Raw genomic sequence first — 24,385 nt, 5'->3', positions numbered from 1 at the left:
TAATAGATTGTCTGATCATTGATTGTAAGCTACCGAGGACAGGAATCATGTCTTGACTTTGTGTTCCATGATCTATACATGGTAAGCGCTCAATAAATGTTTGACTTGAGGAATTAATGAATATTTTGTCCTTCTATATCATGTGCTTTTGTGCAAGTTGTTGCCTCTGCTTTGAATATCCTTCCCTCCCTTATCTGCTTTGTCAACTTCTAGACTTCCTGTAACGCTAAGCCTTACTTGCTATCTCAGTAATTGTTCACCCTTCCACTGTGCTTCTATAGTTTTTCTTTTCTAAACCTCTTATAAATATTTGACAGTACAGAATGGGGATCTAAAAAAATAAAAACAATAGGGATCTAAATGTTTGAGTGAATGAATTGAACATCATGGACTTATAGATTGGATGAATACTTTACCAGGTGTCCTAAGTGTCCTAAATAACTGCCCTATGAAATGAGCTTACTACTCTTACGTGGTGTTAATCTTACCTTGTAAGCATTGATCTTTGCTTCAGTATTTTCCTCTTACAAGGCAGACATATCTCTCAATTCTGGGTAAGTTATTGTAGTTCTTTGTTTACCATCTATATAGCCACTGCCTATGATGTCCTCTCCTCTTATTGTTTTTATTTCTCCTTCAAGACCTAGCTTAAAAAGTTCCCTTCTAGTTCCCCTAGGCTCAGTGAATTTCTACAGTGCTCCCAAAAGGCTTTTTTCACATTGCCAATTACAGTTTTGTAATATGATTATCCTGTCTTTTCATCTGGAACTTGAGCTTCTTTTTTTTTTTTTTTGTCTTTTTCCATGTCCGGCAACGGATCGCAACCCTCAGTGTCGCTCCCGTACCGGACCGGGACCGGCAACGGGATCGCAACCCTCGGTGTTGCTCCCACGCCTCGCTCAGTCAGTGAGCGGGAACCGGTCTGTATGTGGGATCCGAACCCTCGGGTGGGAGCGCCGCCGCGCTTCCCAAGCTATCTCTCAATTCTGGGTAAGTTATTGTAGTTCTTTGTTTACCATCTATATAGCCACTGCCTATGATGTCCTCTCCTCTTATTGTTTTTATTTCTCCTTCAAGACCTAGCTTAAAAAGTTCCCTTCTAGTTCCCCTAGGCTCAGTGAATTTCTACAGTGCTCCCAAAAGGCTTTTTTCACATTGCCAATTACAGTTTTGTAATATGATTATCCTGTCTTTTCATCTGGAACTTGAGCTTCTTTTTTTTTTTTTTTGTCTTTTTCCATGTCCGGCAACGGATCGCAACCCTCAGTGTCGCTCCCGTACCGGACCGGGACCGGCAACGGGATCGCAACCCTCGGTGTTGCTCCCACGCCTCGCTCAGTCAGTGAGCGGGAACCGGTCTGTATGTGGGATCCGAACCCTCGGGCGGGAGCGCCGCCACGCTTCCCAAGCGGCGCACTATCCAGTGCGCCACCGGGCCGGCCCGGAACTTGAGCTTCTTGAGGGGACTTGTTTTTATTTATTCATTTATCCCTGGTTTAGTGTCTAGCACATAGTTGGTGCTTACAATCAGTTAAATAAACATTCGTTATCCTTATTTATTAAGGGTAGATAACCTTGACAATGTTTGGTAGAACTAATCCTGTGATGAAAATATTAGCTCTGTGTAATCTCTACAATTTATAGTCTATGTACAAATAATTTGCATTATATACTACATTCAAGTTACTTGAACTTTATTATTTGGTGGCTGGCTGGTGCATGATCTTTATGTTGTTCTTTCAGTACAGGTTTTTCCTCTTTTAACAGATGTTTCCTGCCCTCCAGTGGTTAGATCACAGCCAACACTTTTAGTAAAGGTGAAGAGTATAAAATCTACTTATAGGGTTTATTTTAAAGTAATATTTAAAATCCCATTCTGTTTACTTTTCACGTAAAAGTTTTTCCATCCTGTGTCTGATATGCCTGGAGCCCAGCTTAAACTAAGTATAGATTTACCTGTCTTTTCCTTTGCCACTATTCCACAGTTTTTCTTAGGTATGCAGTGATTGGGTAGATGGTTCACTCACTCTGAACGTGGTTTCACTACATTGTTCTGTAGCTTTACCAAAGTTCCAGGATCTTGTCCCAGTGTAAAGGCTATCATCCTGTGTTCTGTGTGTTTCTCCCCCCGCCCACCCCATCCCCCAAAACACTCAAAGTAGCTTGCTAATGTTGTGGCTGTCCTTCGGTCTGGATGGGCGTGTCTCCTGGCTAATATCCTCCTCTTCTGTATTGTTACTAATGAGGAAAAGCTGACTCTTGGTTTCTTGGCAGGGTGACTTATATCCCATCCCAGGCCTGTTGTATGTTATTTTCTTCTCAGAAGACCAAATCCTAGCTTTCTAGGAAGGTGCTATATGGCTGATCAGTCATTTCTAAATACCTATCTGCAAAGAATTTTTCAGTGGTATATCACAAAACAAGGACAATATAGTGAAATTTTCATCTATTTAAATGTATTAAAAATAAAAGACTTAATCATTATATGTTCTCTCTAGTTTTTAGATCTTAAAATGTCTGCTTTTTAGAAAGAAATCAAGGTAATAGTAGGTGATATATTTTGTAAGGTAAAATTTTGTTCACCTTATGATGGTTCTTTAAATATTTTGGGGAGAAGTTTTACTGGTCTGTGATGTCCAATAGTCTAGGAATATTCTGTGTTGACCATCATAGCTCATTTCTGTGAGGTAGTGGTTCCCTTCATACAAAGAAGTAAGTATGGCTTCTTTCATATGCATTTGAAGACAATTTTCCAGTGTATTTTTCTGTCAGAGACTTCTTGATTTTTGCTTGATTCTGGTCTTGCAGTTTACTTGCTGCATCCCTGTCCTCTTCTTTGGCCAGTAGCTCTAGTTTCTGTTTTTATACTGTTCTCATGTGTGTTTTAAATCTCTGGGCAGCCCTTTCCTTAGTTTTCTTCTTTTTTTTTGTCTTTTTCCGTGTCCAGCAACGGATCGCAACCCTCAGTGTCGCCCCCGTACCGGACCGGGACCGGCAACGGGATTGCAACCCTCGGCGCTGCTCCCGCGCCTCGCTCAGCCAGTGAGCGGGAACCGGTCTGTATGTGGGATCCGAACCCTCAGGCGGGAGCGCCGCCGCGCTTCCCAAGCGGCGCACTATCCAGTGCGCCACCGGGCCGGCCCGTTAGTTTTGTAAACTTCTTCCTGTTCTTTCTTTTATACTTTCCTAGATAAGACATTTCTTCTAAGGGCTTAGTATTACATTGAAAACTTTTATTGTTTACATTTCTTTTAGATCTGTTATTTTTTGTTTTATAATCTTTCTCAAACTGTCTTTCTGAACTTTATTTTACTAATTACTGACAGTTTTTCTTTAGATCTTAGTAAACCATATTCACTGCTCCCAAAGTATCCTTCCATATTTAAGATATTTACTAATTTTTTCTTGTAGATGGGTATACACAGATAGCAGTCTCCATTACAACTTGTTGCTTCTATTACCAGATGGTAAATTATAAAATTATAACATTTCTTCAAACTTACTCTAAGAATCTGTTTGTCTTTGTTGATTTTCTACATAATATTCATTTGAAAATAAGTCAACAAGTAATTAGACCTTCCTAGAAAAATATTCTTATCTCTTTAAGTATCTGCCCTGTCAATATTTATGCATTTTCCCAAGGAGAAATAATTTGGGATAAGAGTCACTGGGTACTAGTTTTTTTCTATTATATCTGTACCCCTATGAAAAATGTTGGCTGAAGCAGGGATACTTACTTGCTTAAATAACATTATGACCTTGTTTTCTAAACCCCACATTGTTGGACATTAAATCAATATTTGATGTTTGAACTTGCCTGAAAAACTGGGACCTATGATTTTATATTCATTTATTTATCAAATATTTTGTGTCAACCCTGTTCCAGGCATTGTGCTAATGAGCGCTGGAATACAGTGGAGCTAACAGTCTAGTGTGGAAGATATACATTAATACATAGTTTTAAAAATAATTATAGTTGTAGAAAATGCTATAAAGAACTATAGGGTATTATGAGAGTACATAACCTTACTTGATCTTGGGGTTTAGGGAAAGTTTCTTGAAGAAGTGACATTTAAGCTTAAGCATGAAGGGTGAATAGGAGATTTGAGGCAATCTGGGAAGATCTTAGGCAAAGGGTGAAGAACATGGTCATGTGGGTTTGAGATATGGGGCAGCAAGAAGAAATGCTGTTAGTTAATGAACGTTGATTACATTCCATCACATTTCTATTTTCCTTTCCATCCTCCCTTCTCTTAACAGACATTTTCTAAAACATGCTTTTAATCACATTACTATGCTGATTAAGCAACATGTTTTTGTTCTTCCTCAAGTTGGAGAAATATGATTAAGAAACTTTGAAAGCTCTTCGCTGGATAGATTATTAGCTCTTTGAGGGCAGGACTCTTGCCATTTTTAATTCCTTAGTCCAAGTTATAGATATTGGAGCCAATCATACTTTGCCCTTCAGCATGACTTGGTTTTATTTGTAGTACTAAATGGTAGGCAAGACCCACCAAGTCATAAAGTTGGGTTACAAAAAGGAAATGGTAGGCAAGGATGGAGTTGGATACAAGCTAGTATGATTCTTTTTTTCTTCCCTACTGCCTAAAAGTTTTAGATTGGCTAGTGAAGGACTTTTTATTAAAAAAACAAGCCTCTTTGGCCGGCCCGTGGCTCACTCGGTAGAGTGCGGTGCTGATAACACCAAGGCCACGGGTTCGGATCCTATATAGGGATGGCTGGTTTGCTCACTGGCTGAGCGTGGTGCTGACAACACCAGGCCAAGGGTTGAGATCCCCTTACCGGTAATCCTTTAAAAAAAAAAAAAAAAAACAAGCCTCTTTGGCCGGCCCGTGGCTCACTCGGTAGAGTGCGGTGCTGATAACACCAAGGCCACGGGTTCGGATCCTATATAGGGATGGCTGGTTTGCTCACTGGCTGAGCGTGGTGCTGACAACACCAGGCCAAGGGTTGAGATCCCCTTACCGGTAATCCTTTAAAAAAAAAAAAAAAAAACAAGCCTCTTTGGCCGGCCCGTGGCTCACTCGGTAGAGTGCGGTGCTGATAACACCAAGGCCACGGGTTCGGATCCTATATAGGGATGGCTGGTTTGCTCACTGGCTGAGCGTGGTGCTGACAACACCAGGCCAAGGGTTGAGATCCCCTTACCGGTAATCCTTTAAAAAAAAAAAAAAAAAACAAGCCTCTTTGGCCGGCCCGTGGCTCACTCGGTAGAGTGCGGTGCTGATAACACCAAGGCCACGGGTTCGGATCCTATATAGGGATGGCTGGTTTGCTCACTGGCTGAGCGTGGTGCTGACAACACCAGGCCAAGGGTTGAGATCCCCTTACCGGTAATCCTTTAAAAAAAAAAAAAAAAAAAACAAGCCTCTTTTGTAACTCAGTCTGTATGTAGCTCTTGTTCTATGACTGTTCTTTATCATATTGAATTAATATATTGTAAACAAGACCACAACCCAGGATTTTTGGGGGGCTGGTGATGGTCTCATCTGAAGAGTAGTGAGGTCTTTTCTCTTTTAGTCATTTGAGAAAGTTATGTTTGTCTTGGTAAAAATCAGAACTGAAAAGGAGGGATCTGAATAGATTGGATAAGGGATAGTTTGTCTTGGTCGTGGATTCTGTTACTTCAGTTGTGCCAACTCTGTGGGGTTACTAGTGTAGGCATCTGGACAGTTCATGATATACAGTCTTTCCCCTATCATCAGCATATAGGAGGCACTCAAATATTTGTTTAATGGGAATAATGTGCACATAAATGGTATAGTGCCTATACTGATAGAGCAATCTGGGATCAAAATTTTATACATACTAGACTAGTTTATATTCTATGCATTTTCTCTGATGGTTTTTCCTCCCCCTTAATATTTAGTAAATCCTCCTTGAAATATAAACCAAGGAGAATCAAGGGAAAGATTTTTTTTTTTTTTTTGTATTAGGCTAGACCAACAAGGTGAGCCATGGAAACTGAGAGAATTCTAGTAGCAAGGTGAAACTTATGAGTGTCAGCTTTAACAGTTAGCTTGGCATTTTAAAACCTTGGGTTATATAAGGATGTCTTTTAAAGGAAAGTTCTTATGCCCAAAGAACACAACAAAGGACCTAAGTTTGAGAAACACTGCATTTAAAGTTGAATGTAATGTGCTGGCTAGTTTACTCAGTTGGTTAGAGCACCACCTTGTAACACTAATGTCAAGGATTTGGATCCCCATAGTGGCCAGCCACCAAAAAAAAAAAAAAAAAAAAAAAAAAACAAGTGGTTCTCATGGATATAGAGAGCAGAATAATGATTGCCAGAGGCAGGAAGGGAAGGGAGCTGGCGGAGAGAAATAGTGGACTAACGAGTACAAAACTTTGCTATCCACCCTAAATGAATTATTGTGCGTTATATGCACATCAAAACTGGATCACTGAAATGGTTGTGGAAATATTATTTTTAGATGATCATATGAAAACAACATTTACAAATTCTCACAGGACTTTCAGATTCTTGATGATACATCTTTGACCTTTATAGGTTAGGCAGACTCCACTTTGAAATACTATGGGTAGTTTACCTTTCCCACTAGGAGATCTAGTACTGAATCTTGAAAGTATTTAGCGTTGTTGTTTTTTAAAAGTATCTGGCATTTTGTAATATGTTTGTCTGGAGTAGGGAAAGAGTACCAAAAGAGAATCTCCACTTCCCTTCTTTCCTGCAGTTTATCCTCACAGATTCCCCAATTAGAGATATCATTTGGGTTAACTTGTATCTTTTGGGATGCAAGGTTGTTAACCAGTTATTTCACACCTTAGGATCTGAGGTTTTAATGCTGAATCAACACAAATTTTATTTCTGCCTCAAAAAATGGAAATTTTATATGAGAAACCTTAGACCCTTAAGAGTAAGGCATTCTTGGATGAAGTGGGAGATTCTGACAGGGCAGCTTCTAGGAAAGAGGTTCTGGGGGTCAGGAAAGAGGAGGGAGAAATTAAAGAAACTTATTTTTCAGTTTTGCTTAGGATGTTGCCGATAGTGCTTGGATTGAGTGTTTCAGAACTTCAGAAGTCTGTAAACTTTAGCCTACACGTTTTCCAGGCCACACTATTTCAGCACAATTTCTTTTTTTTTTTTTTTAAAAGATGACCGGTAAGGGGATCTCAACCCTTAGCTTGGTGTTGTCAGCACCACGCTCAGCCAGTGAGCCAACCGGCCATCCCTATATAGGATCCGAACCCATGGCCTTGGTGCTATCAGCACCGCACTCTCCCGAGTGAGCCACGGGGCCGGCTCTACAATTTCTGCCCATGTTGTCGCATATCCTCTCAGGAAGAGCAAAACGAGGAGAAAGATGATCCTTCTAAGTGAAAAGTAGGTCAGATAAGTCCGGTTGGATAAGTCTCTTCCTCTTGGCTCCTTCTTTTCAATCTCCCCATTCTCCTTCATAGTGTTTTGTATTAAGTCACCTAGCATTTAGTACGTTCTCTGTACTTTTTAATTCTTCTGAGAGAGAAAAAAAGAGCAGTTTTGGAACACTGACCACAATTTCTGCTCTCCTACTCCCTACTTCTTTTTTGTCTCTCACTTTAAACTCTTCCATTTTACGGATGTGCTACCAGCATAGAAGAAAGAACAGCTGGTAAGGGGTGGAGAAGGAGAAAGATAACTGATTTTTGATGTTTGGTTGGGATAAATATTGTCCAGTGACTTAGTTTAGCAACTGCCTGACACAATAGATATTGGTAATATTTTCTTTGCACCTTATAGCTCAGATGTCTTCAAGAAACAAAAATTGAACACACAGGATCAAGGCACTAAAGCTTCAGATAATACTCTCGTGCAAATTTCTTGCTTCCCTGTTTTCACTATTTTATCAAGCCATCTTTCATCTTTTAATCAGACAACTTAGTGGCATGACAGCCCTTCTTTCCTTCCCAACTCCGCAGTGAGGCTTTCGGTCTCCCTATTTTCCTAACGTTCTTCGGTCGTGGATGTTGTAAACCTGACCACCGGTCTTTCAAGGTCTTTGCTTGAAGGTTTCCCGACGCTTCGGCGCTGTCCAAGCCCCCAGCACTTTGAGGAGGTAGACCTCGGTACGTTTGACCGGCTTGTGAAGCCAGGGGGTCTGCGGAGCCCCGTGTGGGTGGGGCTGGGCGCCGCAGGGGCGGGGCCGGAGAGGAGCCCAAGGGAAAGGGTGGAAGGCACAGCTGAGAAAGGCCGGGCGGGCAATGGTTTCACAGTATTCACGAAGGCTTCGTGTGCGAAGCTGAGGAAATTGGGTGCCTCCCTCTTGCCTCGCCTTTCTTGATTCTAGAAGCTTCAGTAGGCTTCTCTGGATTGCTGGGACCCGGAAGGGCAGCGGCTTCAGCTCCGGGGGCGGATCCCAAGGGTCTCGTCGCTGCTCCTGGGCCGTTTGGCCTCCTGGTGTTGGGGGAGGGGCAAGGGAGGTGCTGCTCGCGCCTCCTTCTGCGCCTGCGCGGCGGGCTCCGAGCGGGTAGGAGCGCGTGCGCGGTGACGTGGTCGTCCGGTGCGCGCGCAGGCTCTTCAGCTGGAGCGGACACACGGTGCGTGAACCGAACAGAATAACCCGCCCCCAGCGGGTTGTGAAGGACTCCGGGTGAGGCCGGCCACGCCCCGCACGGTAACTCTCGGGCCTGGGTGGAGGGCTTTGCTTTAGTGCTGGCCCGATTGGAGTTTTTCGAGAGTTTGAAGCTCTTGTGTATTTGAACGGCGTGAGAAGCGTTCCGCTGAGAGATCTTCGCACGCCCGGGTCAGGCCGGGCCTTGCGCGGGGCCGCCTTTGGCGCACGCCTATGGTCCCCCGAGCCAGGCTGCGCATGTCGCCTCGCGCGCGTCCCCCGGCCTCACTTCCGCGTCGCGGAGCAAACTAACTGGGAACATCGACGCCAGAGAGATTAGCCACGAGGCGGGCGGGGTGAGAAGCGCCCATGGCGCGGCCCTGCCCTCGCGAGCGTGGGGTGCCGCACCGCGTGGTACGATCCGCGTGACGACTTACAGCCCCACGCCGGGCTCTAGGTCAGGAGCCGTGATTATGCGCTTTGCGTTGTGGAGCTCAGGTTTCGGGGTTCCAACGGTGCCGACGTCGCTTTTCTAAGGAGCTGGATGCAGCGTTTTGACACCTGCACAAACGTCTCTTCTAGTTTGTAATTTCCGGTCAAATTGTTGAGGCAGGACTGAGAGTTTAATAAAGAAGGAGAGCGAGGAAGTGAGCTCTATAGGGGTGGGAACTTGTAAACAAAGGACCGGTGGTTCTTAAGTGCAGAATTGAGGGAGGGGAAAACAGGTGGGAGAGCAGGTGTTATTTTTTCCCCCTTATGGGGCAGCCTTTGGCTAGTTCTTTTTGTGGAGTTTCCCGTTTCTGTTAAAATTGTCAAGTGGGGGTATAGGTCTCTGCCCTCAGTTTAAGGTGAGTCTAGGATATTGATAAACCTTTCCGAGCACCAGTAACCAAAGTTGAGGAATCTATGTGTGAGAAGAGGATGGAGAAGTTAGGGATTATTTCAGGCTGGGTCAAGAGAGAAACGCGGTAGTGTCTTGCTGTGAAGACTTTTGCCTTGCCTTTCGGACCCTGGGAATGCCTCTTTTCTCTGGCGAGGGTGGAAACAGGGAGGGGTTAAGGAGGCCTGAAAGGAGGGGTTACTAATGGCAGAACAACATGAGAAACCAAAGTTACACTCCTCAGGGAAGTCCATTCTCCCAAGGCTCGCGTCGCCGGAGCAGACACGTGGATCATGAGAAGTCTCGAGCCCACCCGCGCTCTGCCCGTGCGTGTCGTTGAGCTCGCTAGGCTTTTGTGGCGGAATCTCTTGTAACTGCCTGCTCGGCCCCTTTTTGGGCACGACGCCGCAGTTAGGCTGCAGGGAAAGTGCTTGGGGGCGGCGTGACGGTTGCTTGGAAGGGGGCTGGCTGTGGAGCGCCGGCTGGCTGGTTCTTTTAGTCTCCACGGTAACAGAATGTGGCTGGGTCCCGCCGAGCGATTACCGGGTTCCGGCCGGTTGCACGTGATTTGTCCAGACTCCTCTTCCCCGGAAGAGCTTTCCTTGCGGCATTTTTTCACGTGGTTCTTGGCCAGCTGGCCTTTGCAGTTGAAAAGCCGCGTCGCCCTTGGTAGTCGACGGCGACTGCGCCTCTCCTGGACGGGCGGGAAGCCCTTTCACTTCCAGGGGTATTGAATTAGCGCTAGAGCTTCTTGTTGCCGTAGCATTGTTTCCAGTGGTTGTGTGGGTTGGGTCCGCTTAACAGAAAACACAAGCTAAAGACGAGGAAATTCAGTGCCCTGAGTACCTTGGCGTACTTACTCCAAGTTTGACTACTGTCCGTTTCTGCCATAAAAATTCTTCAAATTCTATTTATGCAACTGTTGGCGGACCTGAAAGCTTGCTAGCGCCAAATCGTAGTCATTGGTTAATTTCTAGGGATAGAAAGCGCGCCTGAAGTCAGTAATAACAATGGTATTTGGGATAAGAAGTAGTACTGTCTCAGGCAAGTGCAATTATGTGTTTTGAAACCTAAAATGTTTCAGAAATTTATCCTATAACGTTGTAACGATAAAGTGCCCAGGATATTATCTGGTCCGAAGTGAGTGCTTTTTAATAAATAGTAAGTACCATTTACTTAATGAGTAAAATTAAACTAATGACGATTAACAGCGATTAAGAAAGTAGTTGGCAATTTTACTGTCTTTGCCATCATTGTCATATTTTCCTGATTATATTTATATCCACATTCCATTTTTAAGAAGTATGATATACACATTGGTAAATTCGAGTGAAACTATTCTCTTAAAATTTGAGTTTCAAAAACAATTTAACGTATCCGTCACATCCTTGTAGCGAAGGATTATGTTAAGGAACGAATTAACATCTTGGCGCTTGTCATACAGTAATGTATTTATTGTATGAAAGGTTGTGGTTATTTTTAGCACCTTGGGAAACATTCACAATGTGATCAGCATTTGAATATTTGTGTTTTTAAAGTGATGGAATTGATTTGGAAGTTTGATTTGGTGTAGTTAAAAATTTTTTTTTGGAACAGTACATAAATCTTTGAATTAGGTAACTACCTAGAAAAGTAGTATATTTTGTGCGTTGTATATGGGTCATTGCTTTAGTAGTTAAACATTTCCCAAAGAGATCACTGGTGAAAAGACATTTAGAGAAGGAACTCTGAAATTATAAGTTTATGGAACTTTCCACATTACTTACCTGAAAATATTCTCTGTGAAAGCTTATGTGTTTCTTCTGATGTAACGTTTCAGAATGTTACTGAGAGTATTTTCCCCTCCACAACTACACTTATTTTCTCAGCCCTTTATCACAGTTATGTTATCTAGATAAATGCTTGATGTTGAAAAGCTGAACTGAAATTTTGTGGACTTTAAGGTGCATGTACGAAAACTGGTTTTCCTTCAAGGTTTTAGGGAGACAAATACAGAGTATTTTTAGAATCTAGCTGGAAGGAGATTTATTTCTTCATGAGTAGCATTCCCACCAACTAATGGAGTAACTTGATTGCAGTTTTTTGAAAAGACCTTATACAAATCATAACTCTTAAAGTTCTAACTTTTTTCCTGTTTTCATGAATATTTTTACATTTTTTGTTATATTAGATGCCTATATACAAAGTTGAAATAGGGGAATCTGACTTTTCTGCACTTAATTTTTTTGTTTAGGCAAAAGGAAAAACTTGGAATATGTATATATAAAAGTAGTGTAAAATCTACTTCAAGTGCACTCTGTAATTGTTCACTAAACTGGACTTCTGTCAGTTGGATCTTTGACATTTCATAGATTAATCTTTAAAAGATAGTGATTTTTAAAGCACCGGTTAATACAGTTCTGTCCTTGCTTTATTTGTAATGATCTGAATACCAAGACTTTAATATTATAGGAGGTAATTAAGAAATTCTGGGGCTGTGTTGGCTCGGTTAGAGTACAGCCTTGTAACACCAAGATCAAGGGTTCGATTCCCGGTACTGGCCAGCCACACACACAAAAGAAAGAATAAGAAATTCTGAACTTTTTTGTATTTTTCGTGATAGGTATTGCCCAAGCACGTTAGTTTTAGAAAACCAATCGACTTCATGGGTGAAAAAGCCTGAAGCAGCTTTTGAAAAGAATTACCTTAAATTTTATCTATCTCTTAAAAATAAGCTCTAAATCAGAGGAGAGATTTTTTTTTCACCTTTCCTGAATATTAGTGCTTTAGTGTTAGGAAGTGGGTTTCTATTTTTATCTCAAGTTGTAATGTGAAACAATAGCCAACTTTTTTGAAGTCTTGATTTCCGCAATATCTGTTATCCTCAGGCTAACAAATACTTAATTTTTGGACTTTTAAAAAAAAATTGTGTGGCCAATCCTGTAAGAAGAGGTAAAATTAAGATCAGGTGCTTTTGCTGCTCATCATTAGCTCTGATGGAAAGGTAAAATTAGACTTTAATTAAAATGGAGAGGACCAATAAGTGGTTGAATTTGATTAAAATTACTGACCCACTTGCATAGGAGTAGTGATGTGGCATCTTTCTTTTTGTATAAAAACTAGAAATGATAGCTTTAATCTAGCATGTCAGTTTGGTTTAATTTAACAATCTGAGACTTCTTTATAACTTCAATTGAGATATAATTCATAGAAAATTCACCGTTTTGAAGTATACACCAAAAAGGAACTCCATACCCATTAGCAGCAGTTAGTTCCAGTTACCCCTCTTCACTCCTCTGGAAGCCTCTGGTCTATTTTTTGTCTCTGTAGATTTGCTGATCTTGGACATTTCATATGCGTGGAATCATACACTCATATGTGGCCTTTTTCTTTATAACTTTAAAAAATTAACTAATTTAGGGCCGGCCCGGTGGCGCACTGGATAGTGCGCCGCTTGGGAAGCGCGGCGGCGCTCCCGTCCGAGGGTTCGGATCCCAGGAACTCCATACCCATTAGCAGCAGTTAGTTCCAGTTACCCCTCTTCACTCCTCTGGAAGCCTCTGGTCTATTTTTTGTCTCTGTAGATTTGCTGATCTTGGACATTTCATATGCGTGGAATCATACACTCATATGTGGCCTTTTTCTTTATAACTTTAAAAAATTAACTAATTTAGGGCCGGCCCGGTGGCGCACTGGATAGTGCGCCGCTTGGGAAGCGCGGCGGCGCTCCCGCTCGAGGGTTCGGATCCCACATGCAGACCGGTTCCCGCTCACTGGCTGAGCGAGGCGCCGAGCAACGCCGAGGGTTGCGATCCCGTTGCCGGACACGGAAAAAGACAAAAGACAAAAAAAAAAAAATTAACTAATTTAAATTTAACTTTTAAAAAAATGTTCACAAGGCACAAAATTTAGAAACTGTCAAGAGGTACATATTTTCCAGGCTACCCTGTTTTCCTTAGATATAATCAGTACCACCAATTCCTTTTCTTTTTTTCCAGAGATAACCTATGTCAAGCAAATATGTACATGTTCTTTTCATTCTTTGGCTTTATAAGCTTTTTTTTTTTTTGAAAGAAATGTAGTGTAATCTACAACTCTTCTGAACGTTTTACCCTTAATATATCTTATAGGTAATTTTTGCGTGCTTCCATAAAGTGTATACATTCTCTTTTATGGCTGCATAGTATTCTGTCTATGGGTATACCATCATTTGTTTAACCAGTTTCTGTTGATGGATTCTCCCAATCCCCAGTCTTTTTCTGGGAATGCAGGGGATAATCTTGTACATATCATTTATCACAGGTGTATGTATTTAAGATAAAATCCTAGAACTGCTGTGTCATAGAATATATGCATTAGTACTTTTAATATTTTTTTTGCATTAAGTTCCAGTGATTTGTCATGGCTTCTTTAATTGTACATACTAACAAACTAAGATAGCTTTTTACTTATTTATGAAACCATGTCAGTACCATATAAAAAGCTAATTCTGTACAGTTAGCTCTTCGGAATGGAAATGGAAATTTACTTATCTTTTTTTACCCGTCTCAGGAATACTTGCTATGTAAAGGAATCTTCTGGCAAATTATAAAGTGTTGGGATCCTTTTAAAATGCAAATAAGCTTCCAACCTATCTCATAAAGTTTGTATACTTTTATATAGTTTTAATCTTCCAACTTATCTCCTTAAGTTTGTGTACTTTTATGTAGTTTTTCTAAAATGAATATATACTTTTGTTTCTTTCTTGTGTGAGATTATAGTATTTATAGTGAATGGTTGGAGGGCTTGAGATATAACTAGTTTAATTAGATTAAAATGAACTTTTAAAAAATGATCAGAGGGCTGGCCGGTTGCTCAGTTGGTTAAAGAGTGGTGCTGATAACACCAAGGTCCAGGGTTTGATCCCTGTACTGGCCAGCCACCAAAAACCAACAAACAAAAACAATCAGAGAGATCAGATATTTCAGAATGAATATCTCTATAGTGATTGAAAGAAGGGTAGAAGCAAAGTCTTGGAAGAATTTTGGAATATTCCTAGGATGACATAATTATTCTATGTTTGTTCACAAAATAAATATTCACTTGATTAAAGGTTTTTTTTTTTTTTTCCTTTTTTAGGATGGGATGGCCATTGTGACTATGTGGTGACTTCAGTTGTCTCACTTACTGAGTTTCCCGCTGGAATCATGGAGGAGAATCAGCAGATTATATTGGCTAATCAAGATGGTGGGACAGTAGCAGGAGCAGCACCTACCTTTTTTGTCATCCTAAAACAGCCAGGAAATGGCAGAACCGATCAAGGAATTTTGGTTACTAATCGGGATGCCTGTGCTTTGGCTAGTAGTGTGTCATCACCAGGAAAATCTAAAGGGAAGATTTGCCTTCCAGCTGATTGTACTGTGGGAGGAATCACTGTTACCCTTGATAACAATAGTATGTGGAATGAATTCTATCATCGAAGCACAGAGATGATTCTGACCAAGCAGGGAAGACGCATGTTTCCTTACTGTCGTTATTGGATAACAGGTTTAGATTCAAATTTGAAGTACATCCTTGTCATGGATATATCTCCTGTGGATAATCATCGTTATAAGTGGAATGGTCGTTGGTGGGAACCCAGTGGGAAGGCTGAGCCCCATGTTTTGGGAAGGGTTTTTATTCATCCTGAATCTCCTTCCACAGGTCATTATTGGATGCATCAACCAGTATCTTTCTATAAACTCAAACTTACCAATAATACACTGGACCAAGAAGGGCATATCATCTTACACTCTATGCATCGCTACCTTCCAAGGCTTCATTTGGTACCTGCAGAAAAGGCTACAGAAGTGATACAATTAAATGGCCCTGGCGTCCACACTTTTACCTTCCCACAGACTGAATTTTTTGCAGTAACAGCTTATCAAAACATTCAGATTACCCAGCTGAAAATAGATTACAATCCATTTGCCAAAGGCTTTCGGGATGATGGACTGAATAGTAAGCCCCAGAGAGATGGAAAACAAAAGAACAGCTCTGACCAAGAAGGCAATAGTGTTCCCAGTTCTCCTGGTCATCGGGTACGTCTTACAGAAGGTGAGGGGTCAGAGATACAGCCAAATGATTTGGATCCTGTGTCAAGGAGTCATGAAACATCAGGCAAGGGTTTGGAGAAGGCTACCCTTAATATAAAACGAGACTTTCTTGGTTTCATGGATACTGATTCTGCAGTTGGTGGAGTTCCTCAATTAAAGCAAGAGGTTTCTGAAAGGTAGGTAATAGTTGTTCTGTTCTTCGAGATAAAAGGAAGATTGAGATAGGCCAGGTTTTCGATTTAATACACATTGGTTCCATGGAATATTATAGACATTGATGAAAGTAAGCCACCGTAAAATATAACACAACTGCTTTTACATTCTGTGAAGTGACACTTTATTTTTCTGTAATGAATATCAATTGGGTACAGGATCCAGAATTGTAAGAAAATTGGATAATTTATCAGAATGGGGATCTTTTATTCATTTATATCTAGAATGTTGCTTGGTAATATATACTGACAGCTTATGATTAATTGAGGAAAGGAAGATAACCCAGAATCATACCCGAATCAAAACTTATCCAAATTAGGCACAAATTGGATTCAGAGTAAACTTATTTATATCTCATGTTTATGAATTTACTGTCCTGTGGACATCTTAATCCATAAATTGCCCAACTAAAAAGCTGAAGATTATTACATTTTAAGGTAGCATAGTGTACTGTTTCTCCTTTTTTAAAAAAGTTTATCCCACATAACTGAACCTTTGTATCCTTTGACCAACATCTTCCCATTTCCCCCACCTCCTGGCAAGCACCATTCTACTCTCTATGAATATTTTGCAGTATTTGTCTTTCAGTGTCTTGCTTATTTCATTTAGCGTAATGTCTTCCAGGTTCATCTGTGTTGTCACAACTGGCAGGATTTCCTTCTTTTTTAAGGCTGAATAATCTTCCATTGAGAAAAAATATATAACATTTTCTTTATGTATTCATCTGTTGGTGGACACTTAGGTTATTTCCATATCTTGACTATTGTGAATAATGCTGTTGCTTCTTTTTATTTGTTTTTTGTTGTTTTGCTTTTGGTGGCTAGCCAGTACAGGGATGGAACTCTGGACCTTGGTTCCATCATCACGCTCTAACCAACTGAGCTAACTGGCCAACCTGTTTTTTTTTATTTGAATGTGATTTTTTTTTTTTTTTTTGTCCTTTTTGAGACCTGCCGCACTGCGCTCAGCCAGTGAGTGCCCCGGCCATCCCTATATAGAATCTGAACCTGTGGCGGGAGCGCTGCTGTGCTCCCAGCGCTGCACTCTCACGAGTGCGCCACGGGCTCGGCCCTGTTTCTTTTTATTTGAACTTGCCTTCTTTTGAATGTTAGAACCAAAAGTCAACAGAAGTGAATCCCAGCCCACTATGTTCCTTTGCCTTCCCCTTCTTATTTAATTTGCATCCCATTAACAGCTATTGTAGTATTCTTTGAATTTGGAATCTTTGTGCTCATGAGTTCTCCTTGCCTTGTCCATGGGCAAATTAGTGCTTTGCCTTTTCTAAGGATTGTTGTAGGGAAAGTGAATGCCACTCAACCCAGTGTATGGGGTTTTTATTGTCAAGGGGGAAAGTTTTTTTTTTTTTTCTTTTTCAATTTATACTCTTCACTGTGGCATTCTTTGTAGTTGGAACTAGTGGATGCCATCTTTATTTTTTTATTTAATTTTATTTTTTAAAAAGATGACCAGTAAGGGAATCTCAGCCCTTGACTTGATGTTGTCAGCAGCACGCTCTCCCAAGTGAGCCATGGGCCGGCCCTGGATGCCATCTTTAATACTTGAGTCTTCAACCACAGTTTAATCATCTTGACTACCCAATACAATAAAAAAAAACTTTAAGCAGTTGGCTACCAGTTAAAATATTTTTATCCTCATCATCCAAAACAGTTTAATCTACCCTTGGATGATGGAGGATTTATTGTTAAAATCCCTTTGGAGGCTCGGCCACGAAGGAGCTTGTTAGCTGAAAGGGTCAGGCTTGTTTGTTATATAGACAGCAGCTGTTGGGGATTACATATGATTGAGCTTTTGCTCTCAATGGATCAAGACAGTGATTCATATTTATTAATGCATAAGTATCTCTGTCATTGAAGGCGAAAAAACAGCTTGAAGAATGCTCCAAGAAATAGCATTATTTTCATGTGTGAAAATGATATTTAGTCATATGCAAACTTTGCGTCTAAGTGCTTGATTTGGAAGCTGAAATTATTTTAAGGCAGGAGTTGGCCAAATCTGGTGTATAGCCTGTTTTTATATGTATATAAGAACACGTGACAGACCACGTGATGCCTGGAAAGCCTAAAATATTTACTATCTGCTCCTTTACAGAAAAAATTTGCCAGCCTCTGATTCAAAGCTTTAAAAAAAATTAAGTGCGGGTGCACACACACACACAGAGGAGGGTTCTTCAAGAAGTTTATGGAAAGATTCGTATTATCTTTCTGTTTTTCCATGAACTTTTTGGAGTACGTGTGTGTGTGTGTGTGTGTGTGTGTGAGAGAGAGAGAGAGAGAGAGAGAGAGAGAGAGAGCACATATTGGTACATCCTCATTTCCCATTTTCTATTCAATCCTCTGAAATATGATTGCTCTATTATTCTACTTTAATTGTTTTAGCTAATGTTATGAATGGATTCTTCGTTCGTAAATGTGCAGATCTTTATTCAGGCTTTGTTTGCTATATTTGCTATTATTTGATCATTTAGTCTTTCTTTAAACTCTATTTCCTCTTCCTTGGCCTCTCTTATACCATTCAGTTGGTTCTCCTAACTTTTTTTTTTTTCCTTTTTGTCTTTTTTCGTGACCGGCAACGGATCGCAACCCTCAGTGTCGCGCCCGTACCGAACCGGGACCGGCAACAGAATTGCAACCCTCGGTGTTGCGCCCGCACCTCGCTCAGCCAGTGAGCGGCTGGTCTGTATGTGGGATCCGAACCCTCGGTGGGAGCGCCACCGTGCTCCCAAGCGGCGCACTGTAGCAGTGCGCCACCGGGCCGGCCCGGTTCTCCTAACTCTTGATTTCCTTTCTTTCGGTCATCTTCACTGACTCTTCATAATGTATTCAGCTATTTATTTATTTATTTGTTTATTATTTTTGTTTTGTTTTTATTTGTGGCTGGCTGGTACAGGGATTGAACCCTGGACCTTGTTGTTATTAGCACCACGCTCTAACCAACTGAACTAACTGGCCGGCTCACAGTTATTTAATTAAATGATGGTTCTTTTCCAGTATTATGCTCTTGTGGTCTTATCTATGACTTTGACCTCTGCTCTCCCATGTAATATTATTTTTAAAGCCAATGATGTGTCTAGCTTAGATTTGTCTGTTTTCTTAGTTCCAGCTCTCTAGATCAAACTCCTGGAATTCTATCTATGATGTGCATTGTTATAGCCAACTCTAACTGAATAATAATAATAATAATTATTACTTTTACCTTAAAACTTTCTCTTCCTTTGTAAAAGCTATCGTCAAATTGGAAACCTCTACATAATTTTTGCTTCCCTCCACAAATCCAATAAGTCATTCTCCTGTTGATGGACATTTGGATTGTTTCTCGTTTTTGACTATTACAAACAAAGTTACTATGAACATTCTTGTACATGACTTTTGGCAAACATACGCACTAATTTCTCTTTGTTATATATCAATATATCTAGAAGTAGAATTGCTGGGTCATAGGGTGGGCATACTTTTAGTAGACACTGCCAGAGTTTTTAAAAATAACTGTACCAATTTACACTTCCACCAACAATGTATGAGAGTTCCTGTTACTGCCACATCTTTGTTAACACATGTGATATTGTCTTTTTTGTTTTTAGCATTTCTGGTCTCATTATCTTTTCAGGCAACTAATTATATTTCCTGTAAGTTGAAATTTGTATCTTTGTGTCTTTGCCTTCCCCATTTTGTATGTTTACTCCTCTTTTTTTTTTTTTTTTATTGTATTTGTAGAGGGCAGAATTAATTCATACCTTCTTTTACATGACTGTCCTTCAAATATTTGGAAAAAAATTATAACTCTTTAAGATATCTGTTCATTCACCAAATATGACTGAACACCTTTAAGTTTCAGGTACTATTCTAGTCACCAGACAAAACAAATTCCTGCATGTGTCTTATATTCTACATAATTCCAACCTAAGCATTCACAGATCATTCAGCTTTTTCATGTGTGGTATAGTTTTTAGATGTTTTTCCATTCGATTGGTTGTTTGCACACTGCCATGGGTGCACCTGTGGTCTTTGGCACATGTATTTTTCTCTCTAGAAAGCACGTCAGAATGCGAGTGAGAAAGACTTGATTATAGAGGGAACCACTGTGGTTTGATAGGGAAAAAGAGAAAGAATTAATTCACAAGTATCAAAATGAGACATATATGAAAACAGTTTTGCAAAAGTAAGTTTTCTACAGTCTAGAATCCTGCTTTTTTTCCTCAACAGTGTACATCCTAGGTCAGGCATTTTTCAAGGGTTGTGTTAGTATCCATGAGATGGATTTAATCAGCTGTCTGTTGGTAGGCCTTGAGGTTGTTTTAGTTTTTTAGCCATTACGAATAATGCTTCAGTAAAATTCCTTACGCACATTTTCTTATACACTTTGGAAATACAAGGATCAGTTCTTAGGAATGAAATTGCCTGGGTCAAAGGATATACAGATTTTAAATTTTGATTAATTGCTAAATTATGTTCTAAAGGGTTATAACCATTTATATCCCTATCCATAGTATATGAGCCTCCCAATTTTTGGACAATCTTTGGTGCTACTATTATAGTCCAAAACTCCATCCTACTGCATAACATCATTCTGGTTTCCCAGCTGCTTTTTTCTCCCCTAGCATCCATGCTCTACTTAGCAGACAGAATGATCTTTGAAAAATGTCAATCAGATTATGTCACTCCCCTCTTAAAATTCTTCAGTGGCTTTCCATTGCACTTAGAGGCCACTTGCCTATCTCCTTTGGCCTCCTCTTGTGCCATACTTTGCAGAGTTTGCTATGCTTCAGCGATTAAGTGCATTTCCACCTTAGACCTTCTTCTCTTCATATTCCTTCTGCCTTTCATACCTTTAGTGTTGTTGCATGTTATAATATTGTTTGCACCAATCTCCATTTAGGTCTAGTCTCATACCTATTTTATTTAATCCATTATCTTATTTTTTAATCAATTTGTTTTGGTCTTTAGAATCTTCATAGCATTCATCACTGTTAAACTATCTTATTGGTTGGCTAGTTTGCACTCCAATTTTTCCAATAGATTATAATGTTCACGAGAGTAAAGATCTTGTTTTACTTGGTAGATTCCTCAACCCTAGAATGATAGCTTACAGGTATTTAATAAATATTTGAATTTGTGTACTTTTACCAAAATCTGAGTAATGTCAATGAAATGAAACTTTTGGAGTATCAGAAATACCACATATAAACACGCATTTGATTTTTCATTACCTTGAGTAATTGATAATAAATCTTAACCTGTCATTTATTTAGATATATTTTCATCTAAGGTTATTATATATTTCAGTGTAGTTTTTAGGAGAGAGTAGTTTGCTTTTTGGAAATTAAATTTTTTTTGTGCCATTGTTTTTTCCTCTTTAGTCTTTTCTGCACAGCGCCTACCACATTTATCTTTTTAAACACTTTTTCTTGCTATCCCTCTTCGGGCAGCTAAAAAGCCTAATTTCCTATCTTGAATTACTGCCTGACTTATTAAATTGAAAATATGGAACAGGGTACATTTAGGTGAATTTTCACAAAGTGAACAATCATATTAATCAGCGTACTTTGCAGGGTGGTGGGGAGAGATCCTATCCCTTGACCTTGGTGTTATAACACTGTGCTCTAACCAACTGAGCTAACTGGCCAACCAATCAGCTTCCATGTTTTTGCTATTTTGAAGAATGGCGCTATGAACATGGGTATACAAATTTGTCTTTGAGACTCTTTGATTATATACCCAGAAGTGGAATTGCTGGATCATATGGTAATTTTATTTTTAATTTTTAAATTAATTTTTATTTTTATCATTTATTTATTTTTAAAAAGATGACTGGTAAGGGGAACTTAACCCTTGACGTGGTGTTGTTAGCACCATGCTCTCCCAAGTGATCTAACCGGCCATCCCTATATAGGGATCCGAACCTATGGCCTTGGTGTTATCAGCACCACACTCTCTCCCAAGTGAGCCACGGGCCGGCCTAATTTTTTAATTAATTTTTGAGGAGCCACTGTTCTGTCTTCCATAGTGGCTGCACTATTTTATACTCCCACCAGCATTGCATAGGGATTCTAATTTCTCCACATCCTTGCTAACACTTATTGTTATTATTTTTGATAATAACCATTTTTTAAAAAAATTTTAATTTTTTCATTGTACATGTCATGGGTACAATTTGTTATTTCAATACGTGCACATATTGTATAATGATCTGATCAGATCTAGTTAGCAGAAAATATGGAACGCTTCAGATTTGTGTGTCATCCTTGTGCAGGGGCCATGTTAGTCTCCTGTGTATCTGTCCAGTTTTAGTATATGTGCATGATAAAGCCATCTTAATGCGTGTGAAGTGGTATCTCATTGTGGTTTTGATTTTCATTTCCCTAATGATTAGTGATGTTGATCATATTTTCATGTCATTTGTAAATTTTGGAGAAATGTTTATTCAAGTCCTCTGCCCATTTTAAAATTGGGTGGTTTGTGTTTTTTGTTAGATTTTTCATTGGAAATCTGGATATACTATTATTTACCTCATAGGTTTGTTATTAGAATTAAGAAATGTGAAGTACTTAGAACGCTATGCTTTTAGAACGATGTTAAGTATTATTGTAATTGCTTAGAAGTGATAGTTTTGTTTTTTTTTTTAAAGATTACCAGTAAGGGGATCTTAACCCTTGGTTTGGTGTTGTCAGCACCATGCTCACCCAGTGAGCTAACCAGCCATCCCTATATGGGATCCGAACCCATGGCCTTGGTGTTATCAGCACCACACTCTCCCGAGTGAGCCACAGGCTGGCCTTGAGGTTTTTTTTTTGGTTTTGGCAGCTGGCTGGTATAGAGATCGAACCCTGGACCTTAGTGTTATAAGCACCATTCTCTCACCAACTGAACTGACTGGCCAGCTCTGAGTTGTTTGTTATTTTGTGGTTGAGTTGTGGGAGTTCTTTATATATTCTGGGTATTAATCCATTATTATAAATTATTTGCAAATATTTTCTCCCATTCTGTGGGTTGTCTTATCACTTTTATGATAGTGTTTTTTGATGCACAAAAGTTTGCAACTTTGATGGGGTACAGTTTTTCTGATTTCTTCTTTTGCCTGTGCTTTTGGTGTCAGAACATTTCCAAATCCAAGGTTTTCTCCTTTGTTTTCTACTAAGAGTTTTGTATTTTTAGCTCTTAAATTTAGGTCTTTGATCCATTTTGAGTACTTTTATTTGTGGTATAAGGTAAGGGTTTAACTTTATTTATTTATTTATTTTTTCATTAAATTTTTATTTTGTCAATATACACTGTATATGATTATTATGGCCCATCACCGACACCTCCCTCCCTCCTCCCTCTCTCCCCTCCCCCCCCTATTTTTTTTTTTGTATGCACATATTTAGTTTTCCCAGTACCATTTGTTGAAAAGACTGTTCTTTCCCCATTGAATGGTCTTTGCATTTGTTGAAAATCAATTGACCGTATTTGTAAGGGTTTATTTCTGGGCTCTCTGTTGTATTCCATTGGTTTATATGTCTGTCATTATGCTGTTTTGATTACTGAAGTATTATAGTAAGTTTTGAAGTTGGGCAGTGTGAGTCTACCAACTTTGTACTTATTTTTCAAGATTGTTTTTGCTGTTTGGGGTCCCTTGAGATTCCATATGAATTTTAGTATCAGTTTTCCTACTTCTGCAACAAATGTCGTTAGGATTTTGATAAGGATTGCATCGAATCTGTTTAACACTTTGGGTAGTCTTCCTATCCATTAACATGGGATGTCTTTCTGTTTTTAAGGTCTTTAATTTCTTTCAGTGATGCTTTTACAGTTTTCAATGTAAAAGTGTTTTGCTTCATTAGTTAAACTGATTCCTAAGTATTTTATTCTTTTTATTTTTTAATTTTTTTAATTTTTGATAATTCAGATTATTTAATCCAACTCTCTACAAACTGAGCTATTGAAAACAGGAAAATCCAAGTAGAGGGGTGGACTGCTTCCTTCCCATTGGCCTTAATGCCCTTCAATAGGTTTTTCATTGTGGTTGTGGCCAGACTCAAGAGATTTCACACACAGATTTCTTTATCACTTCTGATCTGTTTTACCAGATATAGCTGTTCTAAAAGACATATTTGGCCTTGAAGGAAGCCCACAAATTCCTTCCATTGATGCCAGTCAGTTTCTGGCCCACTGTGACCATCTGTCTGAAATCCTTAGACAGTCTTTATGCCTTCTGTCCTTGAGCTCTCCATTGTGTGCCTCTGATTATTTTGGACAGGAGGTTCATTTTCTTTAAATGTTCTTTCGTTGGCCAAGATGGAAGACTGATTTCTCCAAGTCTTTGGGAGCGAAGCTTCACTATCCAATTCATTCCCTGGGGCTGGGCTCCCAACAATTGGACTTTTCTCTAGAATTCTCTCTTTTTTTAAAAAAATTTTTATTTTGTCGATATACAATGTGGTTGATTATTGTGGCCCATTACCAAACCCTCCCTCCCTCTTCCCTCTCCTCCCCCCCACCCAACAATGTCCTTTCTGTTTGCTTGTCGTATCAACTTCAAGGAGTTGTAGTTGTTATATCCTCTCCCCCCCCCCGCCTGTTTTTGTGTGTGTGTGTGAATTTATTTATTTATTTTTAGCTCCCACCAATAAGTGAGAACATGTGGTATTTCTCTTTCTGTGCCTGACT

The 24,385-nt window shown here is 39.8% G+C and overlaps 1 protein-coding gene across 1 annotated transcript in view; it reads left to right on the top strand.

The window, feature by feature from the left end:
• Positions 1–8,521: 8,521 nt before the first annotated feature.
• MGA (MGA, MAX dimerization protein) overlaps positions 8,522–24,385 on the top strand; it is an 87,724-nt gene continuing 71,860 nt past the window's right edge. The window contains exons 1-2 of the mRNA XM_008587529.1: positions 8,522–8,639; positions 14,554–15,685. Coding sequence (XP_008585751.1) covers positions 14,622–15,685 — 1,064 coding nt within the window. The 5' untranslated portion in view covers positions 8,522–8,639; positions 14,554–14,621. The remainder of the gene's footprint in view (positions 8,640–14,553; positions 15,686–24,385) is intronic.

Source organism: Galeopterus variegatus, unplaced genomic scaffold (assembly GCF_000696425.1).
Source record: "Galeopterus variegatus unplaced genomic scaffold, G_variegatus-3.0.2 Scaffold119, whole genome shotgun sequence".
NCBI lineage: Eukaryota > Metazoa > Chordata > Mammalia > Dermoptera > Cynocephalidae > Galeopterus > Galeopterus variegatus.
The sequence above is the reverse complement of the archived record's forward strand: the minus strand, read 5'-3'. Positions and strand labels throughout refer to the sequence as shown.